The sequence below is a fragment of the Fukomys damarensis genome, unplaced genomic scaffold (assembly GCF_012274545.1).
Source record: "Fukomys damarensis isolate Sample0158 unplaced genomic scaffold, DMR_v1.0_HiC HiC_scaffold_16, whole genome shotgun sequence".
In the NCBI taxonomy this organism is placed as follows: Eukaryota; Metazoa; Chordata; class Mammalia; order Rodentia; family Bathyergidae; genus Fukomys; species Fukomys damarensis.
Genome location: NW_022900928.1, coordinates 121,903,488 through 121,914,579, shown reverse-complemented (window position 1 = coordinate 121,914,579; position 11,092 = coordinate 121,903,488). Strand labels below are relative to the sequence as shown.

Here is an 11,092-nt window from a genome sequence, read left to right as displayed (position 1 = left end):
CCTGTGCATTTGGCCAGGAAGCTCATGATTAGGAGTTTTAATTTCCTTTCTGTGAACATCAGGCAGCCTTTGGTAGGAAAAAGGGTTTAGCCGGATTTGGCCAAACTGGAACTGCAATCTTGAAAGTCAGGTCTGAGCCCAGCCGCCTGGCTCCTTGCTTTGGCCAACCCAGCCAGGCTCCCAGAGCTCGGCCTGAATGGCACACACTACCTCCGGAACACCACCCACCCCTCTGTCCAACACTGGTGCATCGGGTCATGACTTTGCACATATCATAATTTCTCTTAAAGCATGTGTGATTTGGGAAGTGAGGTCTTCACTGGAGAGGCCCACAGACCAGGAAACGCTTGTGCCAGGATCCCCAGCCTGGCTACTCCAGGAGTTGTGCTACTCAGGCAGAAGTGGCTGGACCCAACTGCTATTGGGGTATAGATCCATGACTGTAAATGCTGCAAGAGCCTTCAACAGACAGGGGAAAGAGGCCTCCTCTGAGACTGGGACAGCCTGCTCACTGTCACCCGAAGTGCCTCTGAAACTGGGGCAGAAGAGCAATGGAGGTGACAAATTATTTTTCTTCTTTTCTCTAAATTACCCCGCTGTTTTCCTCCAGGCTCCAGTTTCATTTTACAAGTGCACAGAAGGCACAGGTGGGTTCCAAGAACATTTGCTGGGGGAACTCTGTTAGGGATTCCCCTGGATGCTTGCTGGGTAATATGTCAGCCCCCGGAAATGATGCTGCTTCTCAAACCCTATTCAGGGCTACAGCTGCTGGGTTGCTGGGTCACTCCTTTGCCAATTAGTGCCTGTACAGCAGCCAGATTCAGCACTGGACTTGTGGCTTGCTGGCTCTAGACAGTGGAAGGAGCCTAAGTAGAGATTCCCTTCCTGCTACTGGGAGTTGTGGGTGGGTGGGATGGCTCTGACTTCCGGAGAGTCTTTAGAAAGAAATAAGGAGGAGGCCCAAACCCCAGATACTGGGAGAGCAGAGAGAAGCCCCAGGGTGGCTTGTGCTTTGAACTCTCTGGGAGCTCCTCAGGCCCTCCCACACCCTGTTGCATGGGTTTCTGCCTAGTCCTTGGCTCTGGGCCTGGTTCCTCTGGTGGCAAATGGATGGCACCAGAGTGGGACCCTTACGTAATCAACATGGCTAACTTGGCCCTCCTGTGTCTGATTTCTGGAGTGCCGGCTGGAGAGAATTTGGACTCCAGAGGTCTTTGGCAGTGGCCCACCTTTCAGAGTCTGAGGGTGCCCATCTCCCTAGCTCCAGATCTACTGGACCCTCCTGATGGATAAGAGTGCTGCTAATCCTCTGGCTGTATAGAAACCTCTGAGCAGTCAGGAGAGGAAAAGCTGGGAAGGAGGAAAAGAAAAATGGATCATCTTTCCATCCAGGAGCTTCAGATCCCTAACGCAGGCTCATCTGGGCACCTCCTTGTTTTACATGTTCCTAACAAGTGGTGGCTGGTTTATAAGTGTACTCCTGGACCAGAACCCATGGACACCACAGATGGTCTCAGTATCCCAGGGAGCTGAGGACTGGAGAAGGAGTCTTCAGCGTCCTGGGAGAGAGAACACACCACAGGAGAGTGCAGGATCAACACAACTGAATAGCCTGGACCGTGCCTGGGCCCAAAACAAATGAAACCAGCACTAGTGGTCTCTCACTTACTTACTGGGTGTTGGGGTTCCCTTTAGCTGAGCCTGAAGTTTGCCTGTTTGAAATCCACTTTAGGTTCTCTCCACCCCCAAGCATTACCTTCAAAGTGCTTTGTCCACCCCTCTCAATCTTTTGAAGGCAGAAAATGTGGAAAAGTTCTAGCTCTTCAGATAGGAAATAAAGCCACAGACTTTGGTGGCTGACTCCTACTTTGTCCTCAAAAAGGAAATGAGAACATTTTCCCCCCTGACAAATTGAATCATTTTATATGAAACTAGGTTAAACGGGGCTCTGTTCCAAACAGCTTCTCCGTACTACGAATGCACATGCCCTTCCCCAAGGGAGGGTGGATGGATGGAGAGGGGGTGTCCAGATATTTTTTGGGCGTCCCATAGGCCTGTTTCAGCTGCTCTTAGGGTCAGCTAAGCCTTTTGACATCATGCCTAGGAGAAAGCTTATCTGTTTTCTGCCTGGCAGTATTTTATTTTTGTTTTGCTTTTCTTAAAGGCCAACTTGTGGACTGTGGAACAGCTATACTTTATGCCCTCCCCATCTTGCCTTCCGAGTTTGTCTTAATTAGGGGGTGGGCAAGTAGGGTTGGGGCCTGAGTTCACATCAAAAGTGTCAAAGGAGAGGTTGTGGGAGACAGAGAGAGAGAGAGAGAGAGAGAGAGAGAGCAGTAGAGAACTCCAGGGCAGGAAAATATTCAAAAATCGTAAAAGGAAAAGGGGGAACTTGAAGGCCAGAAGTCATTGTTTCCTTTATTTCAAAGGGAAAAACCTGCCCGATTCTCATCCTTTTGATTGATTAAGGCCCTGAATACCTCGAGGCCCCGGAGTGACAGTCCTTCAATAGACTTGAGCGAATAAAGCCCAGCGCAGAACGCAGGGCTGGCACTCGGGGGTGTAAAGGAGGCGAGTTCGCTGGCACTTACCAAGTTATAAATAAAAGGCTATGCACAATGGTACCTTCTCTAAGGACAGACAGTCTTTACAACACTCCTGGCGTCATATCCTGCTGGGGACACTTCAAATCCTAGCCAAGGCTTCACTCCTTTTATTTTTCCAGCAGTTTAGTCTGAATGCCATAATAAATTCCTGAGAACAAACGCCGCAGCCGGGTCAAAACTTTTAACATATAGATGCATCTCTGCATCGGGGATCTCTACACAGAGATTTAGAGTCCCAGTTTCTCAGAGCAGTTTTTAAATCAAGAAAATGAGATCGACTCCCCCCCCCACCTCAGCCTAAGACTTTAACCAGCAGACCTAGAGTCTAGCCACAGCTGCCTGTGCTCTAAGAAACCCACGCACCCGGTTCCAAGATTAAGGAGACAAAAGAACATTCTATGCACCCCCTGGAGTCTTCCCGAGAGAACCCCGCAGAAAGGAGCCCCTACCAAGCCCGGGCCAAGGGGCACCGAGCAGAGAGGGAAGGGAAGTAGCTTTCTGTGGGTCTCCCCATGCATTTTTAGAAGAATTACGCTCCCTGCAGAGGATGGAAATTCGGAGAGAGACTCACAGGTGGAAACGGACACCCCTTGACGGAATGGGAGTCCAAGGCAGAGACGCGCAAATTAGGGAGACGCAGAGAGACGGAGGAATAGAAAGCCCGCGAGTGAGAAGCAGAGACGGAGCCACCTCTCCACCCTCGGCCGCTCTTGTCACCGCGGGCTGTCTCTCCCAGTCTCCACGGGTCCGCCCCACTCTCTCTCGGGGAAGGGGCGCAGCTCGGGTCCCTGCCGGGGCCGGCGGAGGCCTGGGCGCAGTCAGGGATGGGAAGAGAAAGTGGCCGCTGTCGCCCAATCAGCGCGTGTCTCCGCCACCCGGGACGGTCTCCCCGTCGGCCAATCGCAGCTCAGGGCTCCTGACCAAGCTTTGGGTGAAAGAACTAATAAATGCTCCCCAGCCGGGATCCCAGCACTCGGTGTCAAGACGGGAGGAGACGCAGGCCGCGCTCCAGCCTCGCCCCCTCCCCGCCGCTCGTGGCGCCCTGAGCCCCCTTTTCCAGCGCCCGCAGCTGCGGGGCGGTTCGCGCAGAATCGCGTCCAACTTTTCCGCCCTGGGTTTGGGATCTTGGACTCCGGGGCCTCCCGCCTGCCCCTTTCCCGGGTCCCATCTCCAGCCGCCTCCGGACTAGCAGACCGAAGCCCCCCTTCCCCGCGTCCCTCCCTCTCTCTCCAGCCCTTTTGAGGAGGAGCTCCTGACTCTCCGGAGAGTTCTTGGGGGTCACCGCCTCGCCGCGGTCGCCCGTCCTTGTCGCCTTCACCAGGATATAGTTTCCGAGCGAAGCTGCCCCAGGATGACCACGCTGGCCGGCGCAGTGCCCAGAATGATGAGGCCCGGCCCGGGGCAGAACTACCCACGCAGCGGGTTCCCGCTGGAAGGTAAGCAAGGGCCGCAGCGCCTCCAGATCCTGGGCCCGGAGTCGCCCGCCCCGCTGTACCCCGGGTCTCCGGACTCTGGGTGTCCGAGGAGCCCCTTCCCTCAGCAGCTCCCTCTCCAAGAAGCAAGGGTTGGGGCCCGGCCCTACTTGATTTTGCGTCCGAGAAAGGAACGCAGAGCTCGGAGGCCGGGCCTGCACCCGGCCGGGTCCACTTTTCCCTGTTGTTTTGGAGATGCGGTGGTGAGAAAGGGAGCCAACCGGCTTGGGAGCGCCGAAAGCAACTTCTCCACACTCAGTCCACCCAGAGGCATCTCAGAATTGTCGCGGCTGCGAAACGCTTGTTAGTTTGGGAAGAATTTTCGGATGGTGGCTAACGAGGCGCGCGCTATCGTGAATTGAATTATTATTTATTAATTACAGTTGCATTAAACTCAACCTCGAAGTGTTTATAACTAGTTTGGAAAGCTCCTTTCGGATCTGCCAGGAGATTCCTGGAATCCCAGGGAGATAGGAAGCTGGATTTTCTTCTCAAGGCCTCCAAACAATTTCCTTGGATAGGGCGCCAGAGCAGGGATTCTGGCGGCCTCACAGTGGGACATGGGTGGACCACAGGCAGCGCTCCTGCTCTTGCTTTCTCTTTTCAAAGGTGTAACAGGTGACAGGCATTGCCACCTGTGCCTCCTTTTGAGATCCTCTCTCTCTTTTGGCTGCTGCAAAGGCCCAGACAGAAAGCCCAGGGGCTGTCAGCTCACCCAAGACCCCAGGGGCAGCTCCATTGGGTAAGGTTTGGTGCCAGCTCCTATGTTAGAATGAGACAGACTCCGCAGACGCCCCAGGCTCTTCTTCCAGTTTGCAAGGGAAGACGGTTCCTCTGGAGCTGGAGCAAGTTATCTTGCCCCAGTTACTCTCATCACACCAGAGCATATGCTCCTGAGTTGCTTAATAATTTGAACAAATGAGATTGAAAGAGGGTCTGGGACTGGAAGTTGGAAGTGGAGCAGATTCAGTGATGGAGCTGTCACATATAAATTGGCCAGAAGAAGGCAAAGCGAGGTGGGTTCTTCCTGCTGCTTTCTGTTCTACCCAAGTGATTTTCCCTTTGCTTCTTTCTCTTTGTTGCCTTCTCCTTCCAGTATCCACCCCTCTTGGCCAGGGCCGGGTTAACCAGCTTGGCGGGGTCTTTATCAATGGCAGGCCACTGCCCAACCACATCCGCCACAAGATCGTGGAGATGGCCCATCATGGCATTCGGCCCTGTGTCATCTCCCGCCAGCTGCGCGTGTCCCACGGCTGTGTCTCCAAGATCCTGTGTAGGTACCAGGAAACGGGCTCCATCCGTCCTGGTGCCATTGGCGGCAGCAAGCCCAAGGTGAGTGCCGGACTTGGCCCAGCCACCTAATGGCCTGCAGAGAACCAGATGGGGAAAAAAGGGCAGGGAGCAAGGGGTGCCAGCTGAGGCTTTCCATGGAGCTATTCTTCAAATCTGTGAAAGTGTGTGTGTGTGTGTGTGTGTGTGTGTGTGTGTGTGTGTGTGTAGCCTGGGGCAGTGGACTCAGCTGCTGCCAGAGGCCGATGCTCCTTGAGGAACTACAGGAAATGTCCAGCTTCTTTTGCAAAGGAAAAACAATATTTTTAAGCATCCAGGAGCCCTGAAATACTCATCAAATTATTTCAACAAACACTGAAATCACACGAGTTGCAATCGCCTACCTGTTACTCCTTCCTGCCCAATGGACTTCCCAGCCCCCATCCCCTGTGCTGCTCTTTCCCAAAGGAATCCAAGGAGCCTTTTTGTTGTTTTAATTGTTTCTCTCCTAACCTTCAATCTCCAATCCAAACTGCTTTGAGAGACAAATCCAAGGCGATCAGTTTTCTTTGTAATGAGCCTGAGTACTCCATTCAAAAAAGCAGTTTAGTGCTATCCTCAAATTATTTTGGTTTTTCTAACGTGAGAGGCTCACACAGGGCCTGGCTTTTCTTCTGTTTTGGGGGAAGCCAATATGACTTTCTAGTTTCTGTGGGCAAAATCAAGAGGGTTATAGTGAAGTGAAGACTTCCATGTCTTATCCCTCCTTCTACGTCCCCAACCCCTTCTTAACCTAAAGCTCTGGAAACACTTCTTTATGTGAGTAGGGTCGGGGGTGAAGAGCCAGTCTCTCCAATTATCCACAGTATCTGCTTTTCGCTGTAATTTTTAAACAAACAGGTACTAAAATTTTTGCATCTAAAGTCATTTTTCACTTGAACTACAATCTTGTTGCCCCTTTGGCATGGGACAGGTTGCCAATCTAATTTGATTTTTCAGCTCCACTTTCAAGCTTGTCCTTTTTAGTTTCATTTTCATGTTGATTCGGGCATAAGGACTTGTCCTTATTTCCAGGGACCAGAAAGAATAACCCACACCCCCTCGATGTTATAATTCTTTATTTAACCGGGTTGTCTGAATTTATCTGAGCAGGTGGGGGGTCCCTGGGCTGGTCTGGAGTGGGATAATTTCCCGCTAGCCTCTTTCTAAAGTGGGAGAATTGAGATCCTTTGGCTAAGAGGTTTGTGTGGGGGTGGGGAGTCCCCAGAAGATTCATCAAGGAGCATCCGGACAGACCCAGAGGCAGTGGGGTCACCATCTTGCTTGGCCTAGAGTACCGGCAACCAACGCCAGCCGCCTGTTCTCTTAAAGCAGGTAACAACGCCTGATGTGGAGAAGAAAATTGAGGAATACAAAAGAGAGAACCCAGGAATGTTCAGCTGGGAAATCAGAGACAAATTACTCAAGGACGCTGTCTGTGATCGAAACACCGTGCCCTCAGGTACTAGGCCCAGCGACTTCTCCCAGAGGCGAGACCAGCACCCCCAGGGTCTTCCCAGCCAGAATCGCCCCAATTACAGAGTCTGCCTCGGCCAAGGCTCTTGTTATGCACAGACCAGATATTTCTTAAGGGCCACAGGGTGAGGCGCTCGTCCCAAGGGTGCAGGGCTTGTGAGGTCGCTGATGAGAGCTCCCCGAACCCGAAGAGGCTTTCACTCGAGGAGGCAGAGCAGGAAGCTGAGGCGAGGCCAAGCCTTTATTAATATTGATGTTCCCTTTTAAAGAGAAACAAATGTTTTGGTAACCCCAAGCGGAGGGAGACGGCTGAGCCAGCGGAGAATTTGCGTTGTGCTCAAAGGGGGGAAGGGTGACAGATCACCCCAATTTTCCCCGAGTCTCCGGGACCTTTGGGGGCTCGGGCAGCCTGGGGGAGGAGAAGGGAGAAGGACCAGCCCAGGGCCAGCGTGAGGGCGGCAGGAGAGTTTGTTTTTAATTAAAAGGAAACTCCCTTTTCCTCCCTCTTCCAGAACGATATATTTCAGAGCATGGATTTGTTTACTACACTGGAATCTGGAAAAAATAAATGAGGGAGAGTGCCTTTCCTTTTGATTTTTACAATAGGAAGCAATTCTGCAGTTGAAATTAAAACCCTATTTTATAGCCTCCAAAAGTTGATTTGGAGGGGACAGTTCCTTCGCGGTTCCTCACTTACCCGGAACCGGGAGCTGTCTTCAGGTAGGCAGGAGACAGGGAGAGGGCAGGGTGGGCTGGAGGAGGAAACTTTGGTTGGAGACCTAGAGCCCCGGTACCGGGTGAGGCAAGGGGCCGCTTCCGGCCGGGAGGACCCTGACGAGATGGCGTTTCTGGGCCCTAAGTTGGAGGCGCGTTCACACTCGTTTTGCTGCACCGAGAGGATCCCGAAAGGGTGGTGGGGGTTGACTGGGAGGGTGAGAGGTCCTGGCTCTGCAGCAGGAGGTTTGGGGTTCAATCGGGTGCGCTCCCTTCCTTCCCTTGCCCCCAGTGAGTTCCATCAGCCGCATCCTGAGGAGTAAATTCGGGAAAGGCGAGGACGAAGAGGCGGATCTGGAGAGGAAGGAGGCCGAGGAAAGCGAGAAAAAGGCGAAACACAGTATCGACGGCATCCTGAGTGAGCGAGGTAAGCGGCGGCGCTGGGCTACGTCGGGGCGGATGGCCGCCCAGGCCCGGCTTGGTTCCGATCTTCCTCTCACAGCTGCTGCGCTTGGTCGGCGTTTTCAAGCCAAAGAATGGAGAGGGCTCCCTACTTAAACAAAAATCTTCCCTATTCTAATTTGAAAATTTTGTAAATCTTTTTCCAGTACCACTTGGAGTCCCTAATTATGCTCTAAGGTAGTGGGAACTGCGTGTGTGTGTGTGCGCGCTTGTACAACTGGTCTCGAGTGGTATGGGTGAGGACCACGGAGAGAGGATATTTAGGGCTCTAAGCTTGAAGTAGCTTTTGTGTGCCCTCAGGAAAAGCCAAAGTTTTTGAGAGGCAAGGAGAGATGAGAGAGAGAGAGAGAGAGAGAGAGAGAGAGAGAGAGAGAGAGAGAGAGAGAGAGAGAGAGAGAGAGAGAGAGAGGGAGGGAGAGAGAGGGAGAGAGAGAGAAGAGAGTGAGATCACCTGAGCTTGCCCCACATCTGCCTTAAGAAAGTGTCTGTGTGTCTGTTTTTACGTTTGCATGTGTCTCTGTGCATGTGTAAGTTGGCTGTTTTTGATTTAAGTTGGTTTTCAAGTGTGATGGGTTTAACTTGCATGTATCTGGGAATCGAAGCCCTGGATTGCAACAAGTCAAAGGGATCTGTGTTCTTGGGTCCTTAGCACCGCCGGTACCCCCACCCCTCAGGGATGTGGACCACCCACTCCAGGTTGGCTGTGGCCTGTCAACACCCGTAGAAAATCCCCCCCTAGGGGAGCAAGAAGTGCAGCCAGCTTCCCTTTTACCTGCTGCTTGGAGTCATCTTTGAACAGCAAGAGGGGAGGGAAGGGCAATGCTTTGAGAGATGAACTAGGAAAAGAGCATTGCTACAGCAGAAGGGCAGAGCTGGTCTCAACGTTTTTAGCCTTGCCTGTAGTCAGTGGTTGCGTTTTTTCAGCTGGACAGGAGGGACCGGGTGCCCTGCCTACACCTGGAGTTCCCTGGCATGGTACTTCTTTGGGTTCAGTTGTGTTTTAGAAGTTGTCCCAGAGGGTCAGGTGAACCTCCAAGAGGGCTTGGAGGGGTCACTTACTGTGACCAGTGGGATCTGTGCTCTCACCAGGGCCACATCTGGGGTGACACTTGGGTCAGAAAGTTGGTCACTTCCTCTACCCTTTCATTGTCCAACCCTAGGGCAGCTGCTGGCCTTCCACAGCAACTGCTTACAAACCAGCGCAAAATCTCAGCACAAGGAACATCTAGATTTGAATGTTACAAATCCAAATGGCTGATTTCTGGAATCAACCAAAGAGTCTAAGCTCTTGGGGCACCCAAGCAGTCAAGAAAATTCACCGCAGGGCTAAGGGTCTAGCTCAGTGGTGAAGTGCTCACATAGCACATCTGGGATCAACACCCAGCACTTTGAATAAAAACATGAAATTGAAAAAAAAAAAAAGCAGAAACAAAAGCCACTCCAAACAGAAGAGGTCCAGCAGCAGGGTGATATCATGTGCTCTTGCTCCCCCACCCTACTTTATAACAGGAGACTTCGAGGACTAAATCTAAGCCCCTCTGTTTGGTTTTCCACCCTAGTCTCTGAGAAGACACCTCTGCTTTTACCCCAGCTGGAGGTGGAGCACAGAGCTGTTGGGGTGGGAGGAAAGTAAGGCAGCCCCAAACTAAACAGCCCTTCGAGAAACAAGGCAGTGCAGAGAGGCGCCCAGAGTTGGAGAGGCTTGCCGGACCCTGGCTTTGCTACTTGTTGCTGGAGGCACTTGCCGGCTGCTCTAGCCGCTCCCTCATAGCACGGGCAACCCAGGCCCAGGAGACAAAACGTCCCAAATGAGCTGGTCAAACATTTGTACAACTTTTCCAGCTTTTACAAAGCAGGCCTTCTCTACACAATCTACACTTGGAGATGAACTTGGGAGACAAAGCCTGGAGAGTCCATTGAAACTCACACTTTAGCTCGGCCCAGACAAAGCTGCAGCTCGGAGCAGCTTGATGTGAACAAAGGCAGGCAACCTTTTTATAATTCAAGGAGAAAAGAAGAGAAAACAGCCCCACAAAGGGGCCAGAATAGACATTATGGGCTTGCAATGAGGGATGAATTATTCAATGAGCCCCAATAGCTGCTGCGCCAGGAAGTTTTATGGACTCTCCAGCGTGGAAAAAGTGGCCATTTCACCTACAAAATGTTTCTAGTCTTTTGGGCTTTCTAGCTGGGCCGGCTGCCATTCACGGGCAATTGCTACCATTTTAAAATCAGAGTATTCTCCGCAGTGGGGGCTGTGCCGTTGAAAACACACACACACACACACACACACACACACACACACACACACACACACGCACACACTCCTCAGAGGCCGAAGCCTGATTTAATTTCGGGTTGTCAAGGAAGATGCGGAATAAGAGTCTCTTCAGCGCCTCCAGCTCTTTTTCCGGATGAGCACCGCAGCGCCAAAGGGGCCCAGAGAAAGGACAGACAGAGACGGAGTATGAAGTTTAGAAACCTCAAAAATTCGCCTGTTGTTCCGGCATCAAAAGTCTCTGGTTGCCCCGCGCGGCTCGCTTGTAAAATAGAATGAACGTTGAGAAAGGGCTCTCAGAGCCCTGCCGGAGGGGGAGGGAGAGGCTGATGGAGGAGATACTTGGGGTGTCCCGACACTGCGAGGTGCTCTCGCCGCCAGAGGCTGCAGCCCGGGGGGTGCGGCGGAGACTGGCTAGCTCGGGGACCTCTAGGGCCGAGGTCTGCTTGGTGGGCTCTAGGACGCAGGGAGGAGGGCACCCCGAGAACCCGCCCACGTTCTCTCCAGAGTTTTTCCCCTTTTCCTCTCCGATCCTTTGTGCCTTCCCAACTTTCCCTTCTCCTTGCCCAATCCGAGAGCTGCGCAGCTTGGAGGTACCAGGTGCTCCGCTGCGGGCGCTCCCGGACGCTAAGCGCTGTGCGCCCTCACGGGGTCCCCCGTCCCCGCGGTGAAGGGAGAGGGTCCGCAGGCCCTGGATCACCCAACTCCTCCCACCCCTGTCCCCGGCGGCACCGAGATCGGAGCAGGAGCGCCCGGAGAAGCCAAGCCCCGGCCCA

The 11,092-nt window shown here is 52.8% G+C and overlaps 1 protein-coding gene across 3 annotated transcripts in view; it reads left to right on the top strand.

Annotated features, from left to right (window-relative positions):
- The first annotated feature begins 3,044 nt into the window (after window positions 1-3,044).
- Pax3 (paired box 3) overlaps window positions 3,045-11,092 on the top strand; it is a 93,302-nt gene continuing 85,254 nt past the window's right edge. For 2 of the 3 annotated variants that reach the window (XM_010611802.2, XM_010611804.1), the window contains exons 1-5: window positions 3,045-3,179; window positions 3,840-4,042; window positions 5,175-5,410; window positions 6,719-6,848; window positions 7,869-8,003. In XM_010611802.2, the coding sequence (XP_010610104.1) occupies window positions 3,154-3,179; window positions 3,840-4,042; window positions 5,175-5,410; window positions 6,719-6,848; window positions 7,869-8,003 (730 nt within the window). In that variant the 5' untranslated portion in view covers window positions 3,045-3,153. The remainder of the gene's footprint in view (window positions 3,180-3,839; window positions 4,043-5,174; window positions 5,411-6,718; window positions 6,849-7,868; window positions 8,004-11,092) is intronic. The other variant, XM_010611803.2, reaches the window with a different exon arrangement.